We start from the raw sequence: 18,163 nt of genomic DNA on the forward strand, positions 1-18,163 counted from the left end.
AACCCTGGGAGAGCGAACTAAAAACTGCATAGAAACATTGTATTTACTAGATGTTAATGAAGACAGCTGTAATTTTGCTGGAATCCTAGTTACAAATAGAAAAAGTCTGCATTTAGAGGTACCTTGGTGACAAACATTAACTGTTCTAAGCTAATATTCTTCCACCAATGGATCCTGCTTTTTTAACATCCCCTTCCCAGGCCATTTTAATAATGCTTCCTCAGATTTCTCTTTCACTATTTGCTGTGCTTGGTCTTTTCTTCTTGAAAATGGTGTTGTTAAAACACATGAAATTAAAAATGTGAACAAAGCTGTTTCACGTGAATTGCCAAGTTGTGGAACAAAGATGTGTTGCAGAGAAGTTTTCTTTAATCATTAAACAGGGCCATATAAGACACTGCACAGTAGTGAATACCTAAACATTAGGCCTCAAGTGTAACTCACTGTACTATTCCTTGAGCATATGTGTTACTAATTTTAATTAATATTCAAGGTGTATGTTGCAAAGGGCTCTTCCTTCTACCTATTCTTGCTCAAGTTGAGCACCTGCTATGGTGAACAGCATCTGCCCCCTGATCAATCAGACACTGAGGTAACAAAGATCTATCACTGTGTCATACTAATGCTAATCTTAGACTGGTATTTTCTTAGTACATGTTGAATCATTCGCAGCATGCTGTTTTTTGTTATTTGCACTGTAAATCTACTGGTATAACTTCGTTCACATTTGGGAGTATTTCGTTGCTATTCCTATGCTCTTAAGGCTAAAAGTTACATATTCAGTTGGACACAACTAAGCAGCAAACCTGGAAGTTCTTCCCATGTTAAAACAAAGAATCAAATATGCTTGGTACCTCCACATTGATATACTTCAGGTCTTTGCAGCCACTTAGTCCTTCCAGTGCAACCAGTCCACAGCGCCTCAGAGTCAAAACTTGAAGATTTGTACACTCAGATAAAGTTGAGAGGCTACAAGCTGGCAAATCTTCGAGTGTAAGTGTTGTGACCTACATGCATTTATTGATAAATAAAACTAGTGTTTTGTATATGAAACATTCATTGTCATATTATGATAATTTTCTTTAAGATGAAAAAGAGAACAAAACTACAATCTAATAATGCTTTAGAAAATGTGAGCAAATAATGGTAACCTTTTCATATAAAAAAGAGTGGCAATGATAGGTTTGATCTGTTAAATGGGAGAAGCTAGCACGAAAACAATAGTCACAGTATCATAAATAATGAGTGTAGAACAGACAAAAATAGTTCAGACTAGAAGTGTGTATTGCCTAGTATGTTATCTCAGAATGGATACCAAGATGAGAGCACAGAGAAAGCATACAGTGATAAGTTAGTAAGTGGTAAAAAATAATAGTCCTGGCAACCAGGAGATGTCCTTTTTGGCAAAAGACTATCTAGAAGGAGATCAGTAATGTCTTGCTTCTAGAAGAGACTATTCCTCTCAAAACTCTGAAGGCGCTAATTGAGCAGGAGCTGAAATGTAGGCCTTTATACAAAGGCAAAACCTTGGTAATTTAGCAGAAAGTAAGAGCTCTTGCCTTTTAAAGGGTTAATATTATCAATTGTCTGAAGACTAATACCACACCAGTCCAGTCCACAACACTCACAGGAATTCAAAAGTTATTGTAATTGCCCTTATTCTGCACCTGGCCATAGGAACTCTCACGAGATCTATATTCTGCTCAACAATAATCTACTTCTCTTCCAAAACAGCATTCTGCCAACATACCAAATTAGGAAAAAAAAAAAAAGTTATAGTATGTCTTCTCATTTCATTCTCAAACTTTCATATAGTTACCTGCTGCAAGGCACTCCAAGGGCCACTATGAATTATCTTTTCTGTACTTAGTGGAGGCATCTTGCTAACTGAACTTTTCCTTAGGCGTTTTCTTATAGTTACTTGCTTTCTTTGGTTTTTTTCATATATTTTAGACCAAGATTTACACGTGTTCATCCAGTTTATTCTCTTATTTTCAATATCATCAGGAAAAATCAGTTTATCAGAAGAATCTGCTACATCTTGACTACTGTCCCAGGCGTCTCTGACTTCTTCATTAGCATTTTCCTTTAGAAATAAAGTTTTCTTCATTGTTTCATACTCAGAAAAATTATCTTTAACTTCTCTATTACTAGTATTTGGCTGGGCACTTGGTGGACTGCTGCATATGCAGTTTGCCTTATTTTCTACCATGTCATTACTACCAAAGTCAAGAGATTCATCCCTTGAAATATGACCATTTGGAGCTTTACCAAGATAACTAGTTTGTGAGTAATTTTCTTCTACTTGTGTTACTGAATTCATGTGTAAGTTCTCATTAGTCACTTGAGAAGAGTGTTCCTTCTCAGAGCCTAGCACACTTGGTGTCAAATTTCTTTCTGCTGGAATCATACAATTATTTGTTTCATCCATCATTTCAGCATGTTTTTCTTTTTGTTCCTCTATTTGTTTATTTATTTCCTCCTTCTCTTCTCTTATTACTTTCATGTTTTCTGTCTTATTATCCTTCTTTATGTTTTCTATGTTATTTTCTTCATTTTCACTCATCACAGCATTTGCTCTGTTTTGTTCCAATTTTATTTGTTCTTCTCTTCTTATTTGCAGTTGTTTTCCTCTTTCCAATCTCAGGCTTTCTTTCTTTTTCTCATATTCCTCATGCTTCCTCACCTGTTTCAGATATTCTTGTCTTTCAAGTTCTTCTCGTCTCTTTCTTTCCTCTTCTCTCTTTAACCTATTTTCTTCCATTTGCCTCTTCAGTTTTTCCTCTCTTTCTTTCATTTCTCTCTCTATTTCCTCTAGTATTTTCTGCTTCTTTCTCATTTGATATTTCCATTGTTTTAAAATGGGAGCATATTTTTTACGGACTAAAAATGCTCTAAATCTAGCTTGGATTTTCACAGCTGCTATAGTCTGTTTTTCAGCCAGTTGTCGTCTTTCTTTTTCTTTCTGTTCTTCCAAGGCCTTTTTCTCCTCTTCTATTTGCAACTGCAGCTTCATGATCCATTCCTAGGTCAAAACAATTAGGATAGACTTCAACCACTTTTAAAATGGGACAGGTATTGGCACATATTTATCATTAATGAACAGAAGCTAGTATATTAACCATTCCATGAAGACCTTTGTTCTCAAATATATGACAGCAACCTCACAGTCTTTTGACAAAAGCTCATTGTACAACCTTACCTCATGTTCTCTCATTTTGTCTCTCCAAGCTTTCTCTTCCTTCTGTAATTCATCTTCTATTGCAGCCTGGCGTTTCTGCACAACAAATTAACTATGAATATTGTACAAAACCTAGAACAACACAAAACACCCCCTCTTCAATCTCACCCATCCTCTTGACTTTCCAAAAATCCAATTTTGTGAATACCTGAATTTAAATGAGAAACTGAGCTGTGGGTGGATCAAAATAAACAATGGGACACTTGCATCAGTAAATGCAGATTTGGTCATGTACTGAGAGATGCATACCTTCAGAAAGTCAGCATCTTGGTACTGACCGAAACAGCTGCCACCTTCCTCTCCAAGATCTGTACTACTATTGAAGATGAAAACTAGTTACAAACTATTCAAAGTACGGGCAGAAAACAGAAATCTATCTGAACAGTAGCATGAACAATCTCCCTTTAATTGCACTGGTATGTACTGATAATAGTAAAATCTTTCAAATGGGAATTTTGTCCAGTAAAGTTAAAGAAATTTTTCTGACTGAAATTGTTTCTCAATGGAAAATAAAAGTTCAAGTCTACTTTCTCACTATTTGCAAATAAATAGCATTTCCCTCCTTGCCCAACATAACCTCAAACAGAAAAAATGTCTCAATCACACCAAAAGTTAGCAGGCAGTAAGTAACTAAAAAACAGGCTGATCCAGTACCACACAACTCCTGGTGGATCCAAGACATATCAGCAAAATCAAATATGGAGGATACGAAGGAAGTAGTATAACAAATTATCACTTTCAGCTTGGAGCATAAAGTCTCCCCAGTGTCTAAGCACTGTTTTTCATGGGCATCCAGAGGCATGATGTTCAGACAACAGGAGACGAGGTATCTAGATCATTCTGCAATGGGGGAAGTTAGATTATATTTCTCACCTCAAAAAAAAGTGCTCCTGCAACAGTAGTATCAAAGTGCCTAAATGTGGCCATGCCCCTCTTTCTCTAGAGAAATATCCTACATCCAAAAATGACTTGTGACAGCAAAGAGCCAAGAAGGCCTATCAGTTCTGTGACTTTTTGAAAAGAGAGCTATAGCAGACAGTGAACTGGCCTTCAGAGATCAAAGGTCTTTTCATTTACTAAGCCCTTCGTTAGTATTGGTGACTTGAATTATCTTGCTGGTGCCAAGGCGCCCACTCCTCCAGAAAGCCACAAATTAGTTAACTGAAAATGTAGCGTTAATGCACCTCTCAAAACACACTTATTTAGGCTAAATAATAAAATTCTGTGGCCTCACAAGTATAATATCTGACAGTTACATTTCTTCATGTTCTTATGCTCTTTTATCCTTCATTATGTGCCACACACTACAGCAAAACATGACTAGATAGTCTGAGAGTGCAACCAGTCAATGTGTTGAGTCATGATCTGTTGTGGCAGAACTCAGTAGATGAAGCCTCAGTAAGTTTCCCAGATAAAAATAAGGAAAGGAAGTATTGTAATTTTCACCTAGATGAAGAACAGCGCCAACATTGCTGAACTGAATGATTTTGGTTCTGATTAACTCCATTAAGATTTTAACATTAAAATGTGTAATTGGGGTGGGAAGTCCAAACTAGCTAAGTATTTTCTATGGGGCACAGTGACCATTTTTCATTTGTGATTAATTTCAGCACAACTCTCATTTCTGGTACTTTGGCTGTTTTCATAATAAAAAAAACGAAAAGGCAAAGCTTAAAGAAAAATTTAACATTTCACATAGCAAATTCATTCACTATTGATTGAAGCAGTAAATACATAAAAACCAACGGATCATACTTAAATATGTTTTACAACTCACTGGTAACACAAGTAGACAGGGTTTAGGACACCCATACAGTTTGAGATAGTAGTCTCTTTCACATTAGAGCTTGAATTCAGATAGTCTAGATGGGAACAGATTGGCTTCAATATCATTCATTACCTTATGAAAAAGATTTAACTTTATTCTTTCAGCCTCAAATTGCTCCAGATGCTGAACACTTCTTGCATGTTCCTCTTCATTCTGTTTTTCCCGTGATTCTCTCTTAGGTTTCCGCTTTTTCTTCTTCTCATCTTCACGCTCAAGTGCTGGTCCACACTTTTCTTCTACTTCACGACGGACAAGGCTTATGCTCATTTCAAGATCAGCTAGTAATCAACCAAGCAAACATTTTATTTGATTTCCTAATAAGCACTGGGGAACATTAAACAGCCTTAAGGTATTCGACAAGAGAAGGATCCTACGATGATATATCCAGCAATATAGATCCCCAAGGAAATCAGAACTACAGCACAAGTCCTTTCCATCAGAGATGTCTTACTATGATTCTGCACACTTACTGACGCTGCAACTACTACGCTTATCCTAACAATGTATATTGCAGGATTACAGAGGATGTCTGCTGTGGCTGTAACTGGGACTTTTAGCACTGAAATGCTCCAGCACAACTCATCCAAAGGTCATGACAAAGAAACATTTTCAGCCAATATGACTACCAAAAAAAAAAAAAAAAAAGTTAAAAGATCAACTTAACCAAATGAATAATGTGCTTACTTACCTGTAAGAAAGTGGTCATCAGTGACCACTTCATCACTGATGGACTGATTATAACCAGGTGTTTCAGCAATCTGCAAGTCTTCATTTTCAACTTCAAGAAGTACCTAACATAGTTTAAAATTGTTATTGAAAAACAAGAAACAAAATTTAAAAGCAGAACATTATAAAAAATCTTCCAGAACAAGGATAAGCTTTTTATCATATGACAAGTACAACAATATGAAACTTACTACTGACTGGAATCTTTACACATTGAATAATGCAAACATATCGGTCAAAATATTGTTTTCCAGAGCAACAAATACTGCAGTATTTCTCAAAATACATAATATTTCTATGTGGTTTTAAAATATACTTAATATTTTGACTTGGAAAAATGAATGTTTTGCATTTGAGATTTATTTTACTTTCTGTGAAACCAAGCACTATACGCATTAATATTGTTATGCACACTGGGGAAGAACTAGTTACAGAGTAAATTTTTAAGAAGTCAATTCCAAAATAATACTATGGGCACAAGGATTGCTATATTTATTTCATTGTTCTTTACTGGCAAGTAATCTATTCCTGCTCATTTATCATCTGCTCATCACATGCTTTGGGCATGTATTAATATTTGTAATGCAGCTGAAGTCACACGAAGTAATTGTGCTGTTTTAAACAATGGTCTTCTGAGAACAAAAAATCATGTTTGCAAGAATGCTCACTAATAAAAGCCAGGCAACAAATTAAAAGTGATTAAATTCAGTTCTATGTTTTTCTAAGAACTTCAGAGACCTATTCAGTCAAATCCTATGAAAATATATAGGCACTCATGTTCATAACTCTTTATTTGTCTTTGAAAGTTACACAGATTACTATGTTTATATTTTCTATAAAATAATGAAATATATTAGGAGCATGACTAATAGTAGCACATCTTCCTGATCATCATAAAAAAATAAGATTAGAGAAGCTCAAAAGTGTTATCATAATATTAAGATAATATTATTCAAATAATCAGCAATAAAGGATTATTCAGTTTTGTTTAATTTTGCTGACTTTTGTGCTCAATATCTCGAGTACTGATACTGAGAATTTATTTCAAATTTGAAATCTTATACACATGGTATATTACAGTTGATGTCCTAATTCTAAAGAATTGTATACAGAAACTCATCTTAATACTTTAGGGATGGTCTTACAGAAAGAAAACTGAAAACATTTATAGGTCTCCTTAGGAGGCCACCAAAGCAAGTGTAAATTATCTAGATTATTTAATAGAATTTTGTCCCCTATAAATATTGTATAAATAAAAAATACTTTTTCATTAAATTGTTCTGGATCTTCATTTGATTCAGAAGCATGGCAAGAAACAACTTCATAAATGTCACCTAAGGAAAAAATAAACATAACATTTAGTTCACAGAGAGAAAATCCCTTACCAGTGCTCGGTTTTGGTCTAGACTGGTTATCTACTCAATTTGTTTAGACTAAAATAAAGGAGTTTTTTCCTTTCTTTCTCCTCCAGTTTTACTTAAATATGTAGGGGAATCACTTATCTACATTAAAAGCAGAAAATACGTGTAACAGAAACACATACAATGATACTGTAAGAATACAGTAATAGCAAATATTAAAGAGAATTCCACATCATAGAACACAGCAGAACCATCTTCTGTGCAGAAAAATTGTATCAGATAGATCAAAAATCAAGAATTAACTATTAAAACAATGAAAAAGAGTAAGATTGCATTACAAAAAAAGAATAAAAAGGGATGTTCCTCAGATATCAAAATACTCAACTTCTTTTCACTAAGACCATTGCACTAATGGAACAGACAGTGCCAGTCTTTGGTATACAAACTATGAGCTTGGCTTCAGTCGTACAGCTGACAGGAGCATTTTTTTTTTGCTAATTAAAAGTCATTTCATTCAATGCTAGCTTGGGCCTCTCTCAAGACAGACTTTAAACATATCCTGTGGGAGTCAATTGTATCTGAACTCTGCATTTCAGCTCCTACTGACTTCATTTTAGATTTTCATGAAGAGTCTGGCTTGGGTCCTGTCTCAGAGAGTGATCTCAGAACTTGCCTTCTTTAGCATTAGATGAGTTTGTAGAAAAGTTTAATTTCTGCTCAGATGCTAATTCTAGAAGATAGTATTGCATGGTTTCATTCCTAGAGATTTTCAGCATGCATTCAGAAGCTGATGGAATAGGTTTCACTGCTTGCTTTACTTAAAAGTTTGCATTGTTTTACTAATGCTTGTTAGTCTAACTTCCACTGGTAATATGAGGTGTACAAACATTTTAACTGTGATTGCTGCTTACTTGTTGTACTTTGCTCATCTTCTAAGTCTTGCAGTATAAGCCTTTCAGCATCTTGATTGCTGCTCTTGATAAAGTTTAAATAGGAGAGAACTGATTCTGGTAAGTCACCTGAAATCTAGAAAAACACAGCCTTTGACATATATTCTACATTTTCATCTCACAGGCTTGAAAAGAGGTAAATATTTGACATATAAGACTAAAGACTCATTTTGGCCTCACCTGTAAAGCATTGATGGAGATTCAGTCGCAATTTCCACCAAAATTTTTCCAAATTCCTACACTCTTCTCATTGTCTTACCACCCACTGAACAATTAATAATTCTAATTTTAATCACATTCTAATCAAATTTTAGAAATGTATCTTGCACTATCTCCAGAAACACATTTCAATAAATTATTGTGTTTATAACTGTGTTGGACCAAGAAATTAAAGAAGGATAAGACAAAAATTAGAAAATACCTGTGATGCACAGCACCTTTTTCTTTAAAATGTTTAGACTCCTTACAAAATAAATCAATTTTAAATTTACTAATGTTTAAAGTATGCATGTAGAACCAATGCTTCAATTTTCTTTATTACATTTCTATTCAAAAGACTGTCTTTAATGTCAAGATTTTGGGAAAACAATCTGCTTTCTCTCAGATATGCAAATTGTGGTAGACATTGCTGACCTTCAGGATGTGAGTGCATACACACTTATCACTGATGCCTTTGTCTATGTCATATCAAACATGACTTATGGTCACACATGATCAGTATTATCTACCCTAGTGTCCTACAAACCAATCCCTTTGCTATGAGTCTGAAAGATTAAAATGGCAGAAAAGGACCCAAATAACTGATTTTATTTTGGAGGAAAACTGCTCCCCAAAATAAGAAGTCGTCCAAGAAAGAGGACTAGAAGCACCTATTTATCTGGAAATCTTATAAGGAATCTTACAAGTCAGCCTCTTGTAAGATTTAAATACAGATTTCAGTGAAGAATCATCGGCTTATTCATCCAGATTTAATCTACCTCATCAAATCTTCTACCTTCAGAGGATTCTAAAACAAAATCTCCAGTTTCTCAAACAAAATCTCAATCTTCTCAAGCAGCATGCTGATACTCATCGTCTCTTACTGTCTTTCACCACTGGAGGTTACATTTTTCATGAAGCAACTGCCAAGACTACTTCTCAGAAGTAGTCAGGTTAGGTATGTCAGGAAAACGTTCACTCATCAAATGGGCTTTCCAATGCCCACACTACTTTCAAGGAGAAACAGAAGCACTTTTAGCTCACTGAATACTTACTGTCTCACTGTCACTCAAGGGTTCATCTGATACCTCTGTGTCAGGATCATCTGTTTCAAATGAAGAAACACTGATTCTGCCTAATTCGATTTCTATTTCTTTTTCAATTCCTTCAGTATCTTCTGACATTCTACTTTCCACAGTGTCTTACCTGTTTTGAAAGACACACAAAAAACCAAAAACCTTTCAACACAGCATGAACCAAAATAAAAAGAGTCCTCATTAACTTAAGTTCATTCAGACGTATTTATTGAACAGTTGGCTTAAAACATGAAAACCTCATTCCGTACCAACGAGCAAAAAATAAGAAAAACATTACTTTGTGATAAGAGAATCCCCCTCAGGATATCCCTTAAAGTTTTGCAAATGTTACCAAATTTCAATATTTAAAACCCCCACCTGCCCTATACTCCCTCACAAGGAACTTTTTTCCAGCCGTAATAGCTACAAAGGGGAAAAAAACCCCAAAACTTTGAACAATAAATAGATATTAACAATTACAAAGTAAGACTAAGAATACAGAAAGCACTCGACGAAGTTTTAATGATACACAGAAAGCAGTGAGAAATGGTGTAACCCAGAGACGCAAAAAACTTGTCAGCGCCCCCCCTTTCTCAACCCGTTGCCCCCTCCAGTGACGGGAATGGGAGGCAGCGAGCAGCTCCGCGCCGGCTCCTGCAGAACAGACCGGGCACACTGAGCGCATCTCTGCCGGGAAGGCGAGCAGCAGATCCCGGCTGAGAAGAAACTACACCTCCCGAAAGGCTCCGCGGCTGGAGGCAGCCCCGCCCGCCGCCGCTTCCGGACAGGCCTGCGGCGCCGCGCCTTTGCATGCTGGGAGCTGTAGTCCACCGCTCAGAGAACCCGCAGTCCTTCGGTCCCCCCGTCTACTTCATGTACCCACTCACCGCTCGTTCAGTCCAGCTCCTCACCGAAGCTCCCGCCTTTCTGGCCGCCTCTGGACACCGGCCGCCCCTCCGCCCTGAAATTCCGCACCCGCCAACAGCGAACGGTCGGGAGGTCCGTAGGGAGGACGGGAGCTCCTCACCGCGCTGCTACACCGGGAGCGTCACCACGGCAACGGCAAACAGAGGCTCGGACGGACAGCGGGAGGAGCCAAATTTCGCTAGCAGCTGCCGTTTCTCGTTCCTCGGGCGTTAGGCGGCGCCCTCCAGCGTGAGACGGAGCGCATCGCAGCACCTTTTTTCGAGGTTTTGTTTGGGCTCTTTTTTAAATTGGGGCTTTGTGGTTTGGGGCTTTTTCAGGGTTTTTTGAGGGTATTTTTATTTTGGTTTGGGATTCTTTTTTGGTTTTGTTTTTGGTTTGTGTTTGGGGTTTTTCTTAAGTCATAAACTGGAATTTAGTGTTCACAATAAATTCCAAGAACCTTCAACATCATCTCTTCCCAACGCCTTGCCAAGGGCAAGGACACCTTCTACTAGACCGGGTTACTCAGAGCCTCGTCCAACCTGGCCTTGAACACTTTCAAGGATGGGGCACCCACAGCTTCTCTAGGCAACCTGTTTTCAAACCCCACCACCCTTTGTGGTGTAAAGAATTTCCCCCCCATAGCATCTAATCTAAATCTCCCATCTTCTAGTTTAAAACCTGTCCCCCTTGTCCTATCACTATCTGTCTGTGTAAAAGCTCCTCGCTGCTTATTAAAAGCCGGAGAAAATGTCCAGTTGGAGAATTAGAGACGCAATAGAATTCTGACTAGGAAAAGTGATACAGATCAGGCAGGGTGCAGATAATATCATTTTAGTGTGTTTATAGGGAGCACATCTAACCCTGAATCTGATGAGGAATACCAAGACACAAAAAGAGGTATGACAAAAAATAAAAGCTAGAAGTTAAAGTCCGATTTTACATAGAAAAAGTGCATTTCGGGAGCAATGGGAAGGATCTGCCAAGAATGGTAGGGGTTTTCCCATCTACTGTCCTTAGAGTAGGCTGAGTACCTTTCTGAAAGATTCGGGGATGTTAAGCAAAAAATATTTGCTTTAAGGCCAACTGCTTACAGTTTTCTCACCAGTGTCATGGATAAGCAAGATATTTAAATATTAAAAAAATAGGAACGCATCCATTTGAAATCCACACTTTTATGTAATCATATCACTGGTGAACTTTTCAATTTGATCAAATCTTTATTCATGGATTGAATGTTCACTTAAAGCTTGTTTTTTAGTAGAGTCACACTGTGTTCATACTGGATAAAGACCATGTCTTGTGTTTAGAAAAACAATACACAATAAAAAGAGACATTTCATAGAAACCACAGGATAAAATTCCTTTCACAAAATGAAGAATTTTCAAATTCCTACTCACTCAACCCTAAGGCTAAAGATAGCTCTAACTCTTACTCTAGCCCTGACCATAAACCTGATGCTAAACTTTACCCTAACACTAACTCTAACCCCAACCCTAAATACCCCATCCATATGGGTGGTCAAGTTTAGAAAGAAGTAGGAGCAGCAATGCTGAGGCCCTGCTGGGATGGTCTTGCCATTCCTGTTCCAGCCCTAGTGTCCCTAGAGCTGTAGGCTCTTTGACTCCTTCAACCCTAACCCTAATGCTAACCCTAACCCTGACCCTAATGACAGCTTGGCACTGTGCAGAGGTCCTCATCACACAGGTTGCACAGATTGAAAGGTGTGGATTGGGCACTTGTGGCGCCCTGCCCTGATGGCCTTGCAATGCATTTTGGAGTGCCAGTGTCCCTGAAGCTGTAGGTTCTGCAGCTCTCAGAACCCTAACATGAACCCTAAGGATACCTTGTCGTTGCTGCTCAGCTCCCATCACCAGATTAGGTACTGATTCAAAAAGTGTAGAGTGAGCCATCCTGGAACTGTGCTGTGATGAAAATTCTTCATTCACAAATTTGGAAATGAAGGGAAAACAATTGCATGGGTTGGAATCGCAGGAGGTGAATTAAAATGAGCTGAAACTTCCGGAAACCTGTTGCCTGTATCCAGAAAGTCAGGGCTGATCAACACAAGAAAACTTCTTTATTCTAAGGATGTGGTTATGTTGGACTTCAGGAAGAAATGTATCATTGTTTGACTGTTCTCCTTAAGGTAGGATGGAAATATTCAACACTGGTAAAGGTTTTCTTGTGTAGCAACAATGCAACATAAAATGTAAGTAAATTTACAAGGATAATAATAATTTTTAGGTAAATAATTTAACATGAACTGAATTATTATTAAAATTCCTCAGAATAAATCTTTGAAACCACACAGTTGTTACAATAGAACTATTGCAGATTCCAGTTTTCAGGTTGAATATATAATTATTCAGGTTTTTTTTCTAAAAAAAATGCATCACACTACTGTTTTGATACATTCTATTTTGAAAACAAAACAAAAAAAGATTCAGTTACTCTTAAAAGTAGTGAAGCTTCTTCAGGGAAATTGAAAAGCCTGTTGTCTCATACAGTCTATAATTTTACAAGGTGCGGTTTTGACCCCATTTTTGACTCCACTCCAGCGCAGAGCGAGTTTGAGAAGCTTACTACAGCTTTCTTCATGCTGAAATTCAGCAACAAAAGTTTTCTATTCCAGGCATTGAGGATCTTGACAGGGCAAGCTAAGCTTGTGTTTGCTGAATATTTTCTTCTAAAAAAATCAAATTTGATACGTATGTAATGCATGTTTTTATGTAAAATAAGTTGTTAATGCAAGATTTTGACTGCAGAAGCTTCACATTTGTTATCTCTTCGTTTCAGCTGCTATCTTTTTTTTTTAGTAAGTGCACTGAAGAATGGAAGAACAAGAGTATGCCAGGCTATGTAAATCTTGCCATATAAATCTTCCAAAATGCATGCTGCTTCCAAAGGTCTTTAGTAGTTTAAAAGAAAAAAACCAAACCAAACCAAAAATACACGTGTACAGTGTAACAAAGACAATACACCATCTTGATGCTTCTGCTGCTGCTATTACTTTTTGTTCAATCTATCAGGTGACTGTTAACATTTTTAAAGTATTATCTGGAGAAAGGATGTTCATTGTAGTTTATAAGATTAGTTATATTAGTTTCATAATGAACTGAATATATGATTATACTTTCAGCTGTGATTCAAAACTGGAAACAAAAGAATGAAAATAAGAGATAAAAAAATAACAGAGAACTGCTATTTAAATATCGTCAATGGAATTTTCTTGGCAAGAAATCTGTTTTCTTTCCCTTATTTAGCAGCTTCGAATTATTTTTTTAGATGTTCTTAATTAAAAAACAATCCTTCCCCTTTCCCCTCACCCCCTGCCCTCCCCTCTGTCAGACTCTAGGTCTCATGCTTTTGATATATGGCTTGTGGCTTTTATTCGACAGAAACAATTTTTTCAGTGTTTTTTCTGAGTATAAATAGAATTTTTGTTTTGGTTTAAATGATTGCAGAATAAAAATGCCCCATCCTTGGAAGTGTTCAAATCCAGGCTGGACGGGGCTTTGAGCAACCTGGTCTAGTGGCAGGTGATCTTGCCCATGGTAGGGATGTTGGAAGTAGATGATCTCTAACGTCCCTTTCAACACAAACCATTTTAGGGTTGTATGGTTCTAGGAAATTGACAGAAGCAGTAACAGATTTTCACTAGGTGGCACTATTGGATTGAACTGCATGGTTGTGAGGTTTTTTTCCCGCTTGAGTATGTTTTCTGTCACTAGGTGGTATGATTATCAAAATAGGAGAAAACATATTACTACTTTATCTACAATTTAGATATTATTATAATTTATGCAATTTATTTATTTCTTTCTCTTGGTGTACAGCTTATAGATGAATCACTGAAAGATAAATCAGCTCTATTCATCTTTTCTTTATAAAATTTACCAGACTGCATTTGACCTGCATTTGAAGAGATGATAAATCCTTTATGTGAGTATTTGGGTGGAATGAATAAGTGTGGGCCTTTCCATATGGATATTCCTCTTTCCCAAAGCATCTATATTTTTCTTTTTTTTTTTTTTTTTTCACAAAAGAGTAAGTTTTGGGTCACATAACAACAGATGTGCTCTTAAAGAGCAGATTGCCTTGGCTGTGTTAAGACGTGTCACTTCCAAACTAATGGCATAGGAATGATCCAATGCAGTAATTATGGGAGAAAACATTTGGACTGGAAGTAACGAAAACCTGCTACTTTCCATGTCTATGCACAAATGGTTGAAATGAAAAGGAGAAAGTGGCCAGTTGCAAAGAGGGAGGGCAACACTGAATCTTTAATTTATTGAGAAATATACATCTATCTCCTCATAGGATTTGCACATGTGTTAATAATTCTTGGCAAACAGAAAAAAAATCTGTAAACTGAAACTGTAATTGTTCACTGATTTCATTGTGAGTGGTTCACATTGTTCAATTGAGAATGTTCTGTTTACATCTCATGCGTTATTACCATTGTCTAAATTTATGAAAATATATCTTTTTCTTTCTATGAATATAGGTATAAGTAATAATAATACCCTTTTATCATTCTATTATTTCCATCCTCTCAGTAATGGCATTGCAAAGATATAATTGTTTTTCTGGAATAAGATGTGGAAGTGGAAGTCTCATGAAAATAAAGGGAAAACAAGTAACAGCACAAATTCACTGTGTTACAGTTTCTTCAGTTGAGAACTAGCCAGTGACATATCTTTCTTGTATAATACTTGGCATTGGATCTGTTGTTACTTTTACATCAGCCATGGGAGTCCTTGGAACTGTTGTGGAAATAAAATGTCTGCTAGTTACAGTAGGTGGAAATCAGCCTCCAACATTCTTGAAAAAGAAAGGGAATTTTGTGTGCATGAAAAATGTGACCCTGTCTTGATGTGATTTTTACATACAAATGTGTCAATAGAAAGACAAATTTAGATAAAGTCCTGGTTCAAATGAAATCTCAACACAACTGAAGATCTTTCCATATCACTGCATGGAAGCTTTCAATGACAAAATCCTTGCACTTTTATGCAGAAAAGATTTTAACCACTGTAATTATTAACATAAATATTTTTAAATACTTAGTATGTGTTGAAGAAATAAAGAAAAGCCTGGTCCAGATATTGCAACTTGAAGGCATGGGTAGCTACAGTATGGCTGCAATATTGAAATATCAACGTATGATTAAAAAGTGGTTATATATGTAAGACTAGACTGAAGACTGTATTTATACACAATTCCTGCTTTTTAACGGAAGGAAACTTTAATTTCTGAAAAATTGCACTGTAACTATGTATTCTTATTAGCGTCTTGATACCTTTTTTCCTCCATCTTTTGTTTATTGTCACCCTTTCTGAGAGATCTGTGTTAGACTGTGTGAAGGCTGAAGCAGAGAACTGTGCTACTAATTCATTTGTTAAGCACTACAAGTGCAAATTTGCACAGCGAAGAGGGGAGCCCAGGTGCTATAACCAGGAACCTTCTTCCTTCTTCCTTCCTGCTACTAAGTAGGCATGTAGTGTTTGCCTCACAGTTTGTTAGGTGATGAAAGAGAAAGAAGTGTCTCATTTCCAACTTCCATAGAATCATCTAGTAACACAGTAGCTAGATACTGGGGGGGAATATTTGTTTTCACTGGAAATAAGCAAAATCAACTATCCTTTTATTTTGAGTTGTATAGCTTAAATGAGTTCTTAAATAGGCATGGGACGTCATTCAAACAGGAAATAAAGAAATAAGAATTTTCTTCAGTGAGGCACAGCCACCTAAAAAGAGCTTTTTCTCTCCACTTCCAAGAAAGTTATGGTTATGTCTTCAAGCCCAACACAGTGAGTTGTGCTTTGGTTGAAGTCTGCTTCTTAGACTATGATGTCACTTTCTGCAGGTTTCCAGGAAAAGAAATTCTTATTTTTGTTGAAATCACTCTAAGTAATAGTCCTGAAGGATTACACCTGAGCTTCTGGAATTTTTTATTGTATTGTTCACTTATTCAAAATAATGTTTATACATAGCTTGGCTTTGGGGATTTTTTCAGTATATGAGTTTTCAAATCCTGGCGTTTCTAACGCAGATGGCAATATTGGTGCTGATAATAATGAAAAAAAAGAAGAGGTATGTAAATAAATTACGTGAAACTGCTGATAACTTCAAAGTTTTTTCTTGCAATTAATTAAAAAATATCTAATAGTCAGTTCTCACTGTAAGATGTATTACCATTTGATTGAAGTTGACTATTCTACATGTTGACCAGGAATAGTAGAACATGTGAAAAACTTAATTGGAGGAATTCCGCATGGTTCAATACAGTAAATAGGAGAGCATGGAAATATATTTCCAATTTCTCCCCTGCAAAAAATCATGCCTTTCCTATTCAGGAATGTGGACTCAGCGGTGTTAGGGACAGCTTTATTCCTTATTGAGGGATTACCCAGGACGTCCCTCTTTCCTGGGTCTCTGCAGGGGTGGGAGGAAGCACTAGATGCTAAGCTGTGTCTGTTAGCAGGTGACAGCAGTAGTCCCCTGTGATAGCAGGACTTATTGGTGTCATGGCATGCAAAATATACCAATGAATTACTAACTTTATTGTCTGAACCTCTATTTTAGGTACAAGCAGAGATCTAATCTAAGGAACATGTAGCTTCAATTTGAAAAACAGCAAGCCAGAATTAATACCAACATAGCTGTTTCCTCGGGTAAATGTTCCACTTCAAAGTAATCTATTTTTCTACATACAGCAACTGCAATAGCTTGAGCAGTTCTCACAATGTTATGTGGAAGGTAATCTGTACTGCATCAATACCAGCCTGGTCATTTCTCTCTTCAATAATTTAAAAATCTATGGTTTAAGAAAACCTTCAATTACAGTGTTCTCATAAGGTTCATACAGTCCTCTGAAGCCTGCTGCTATTCAGGCAGACTACAGCACAAATAAATTACTTTTAGTCCTTCAAAGAGCATCTGTATCATCAAATTTCTTCATTAAATGTTGATTTATAATGATGGAATCATCCCTGGTTTATATGATGGTTTTACATTTTGAAAGATTTAACCTGTCAGGAATAATGCATTCTGGCATTTGTGCAAGAAAAATTGATTGAAAATTCAAAGGTAAATTTATTTTTTATCAACTGTAATTGCACTTGATCTCAACCTTAATTAAGTGCTGCTGAAGTATAATAAATGATGGTTACATCATCATTCACCATGAAAGCTTTTGAGTTTTGTTTTTAGGATGGCTGTAGCAAGGGAAATGAGTCAGAGAAGCTTAATTTTTGTATTGCTTTGTGATGAAACATTTCAGTGGCTTAGGATTTCTCCTCTGCATACCTTCCCTGCTACACTCTCTCTAATCAGACTCTTTATGATCAGCTTGTCCACTTCATTTACTGTTGAAGGTGTATTTTAACAGTCTCAGCAAAGATGCCTAATCTAGGGCCAATATGAGTGGTTAGACTACAGCAATGCATGTCCTGGCCAGATTCTGTGGTACTCACAAAAGCTTGTATCACATTAGGTCTAGAATCAATATTTGGTTCGTGCTTATTGTTACATGGTGCTGTGCTTATTAAAAGTAAGTATGAGAAGTAGGATTTAGTATTTCAGAACAGATCAGATGGAACTAAAGTGTTTCCTGACTCTTCTGTCCCCAGTGGGCAAATTACCTTGTGCTTGCCTGTGCTGTGTATGTGATTTGGGTTGCTTCATTTATCCTTCCCTTTGGCTTTTACCTTTCCCATTAGTACAATGGGTATGATGTGTCTTAGATCATATTTGGCAAATTGATTAGAATGCTGCTGCTTGCAAGAAAACATTGAAGAAGCCTGAATATCAATAAAAGATCAAGGATTGTACTACCCATCCCCACTCTTACCAATATGCATGCATCAAA

The 18,163-nt window shown here is 36.6% G+C and overlaps 1 protein-coding gene across 1 annotated transcript in view; it reads right to left on the reverse strand.

Annotated features, from left to right (window-relative positions):
* Positions 1 to 9,488, reverse strand: part of LRRIQ1 (leucine rich repeats and IQ motif containing 1) — a gene marked incomplete at both ends in the record, with an annotated part of 103,694 nt that extends 94,206 nt beyond the window's left edge. Inside the window, 8 exons of the mRNA XM_082280291.1 lie at positions 855 to 1,007; positions 1,820 to 3,025; positions 3,203 to 3,277; positions 5,142 to 5,347; positions 5,758 to 5,860; positions 7,059 to 7,129; positions 8,068 to 8,182; positions 9,360 to 9,488. Coding sequence (XP_082136417.1) covers positions 855 to 1,007; positions 1,820 to 3,025; positions 3,203 to 3,277; positions 5,142 to 5,347; positions 5,758 to 5,860; positions 7,059 to 7,129; positions 8,068 to 8,182; positions 9,360 to 9,488 — 2,058 coding nt within the window. The remainder of the gene's footprint in view (positions 1 to 854; positions 1,008 to 1,819; positions 3,026 to 3,202; positions 3,278 to 5,141; positions 5,348 to 5,757; positions 5,861 to 7,058; positions 7,130 to 8,067; positions 8,183 to 9,359) is intronic.
* Positions 9,489 to 18,163: the final 8,675 nt, after the last annotated feature.

The sequence above is a fragment of the Coloeus monedula genome, assembly GCF_965178545.1.
Source record: "Coloeus monedula genome assembly, chromosome: 4".
In the NCBI taxonomy this organism is placed as follows: Eukaryota; Metazoa; Chordata; class Aves; order Passeriformes; family Corvidae; genus Coloeus; species Coloeus monedula.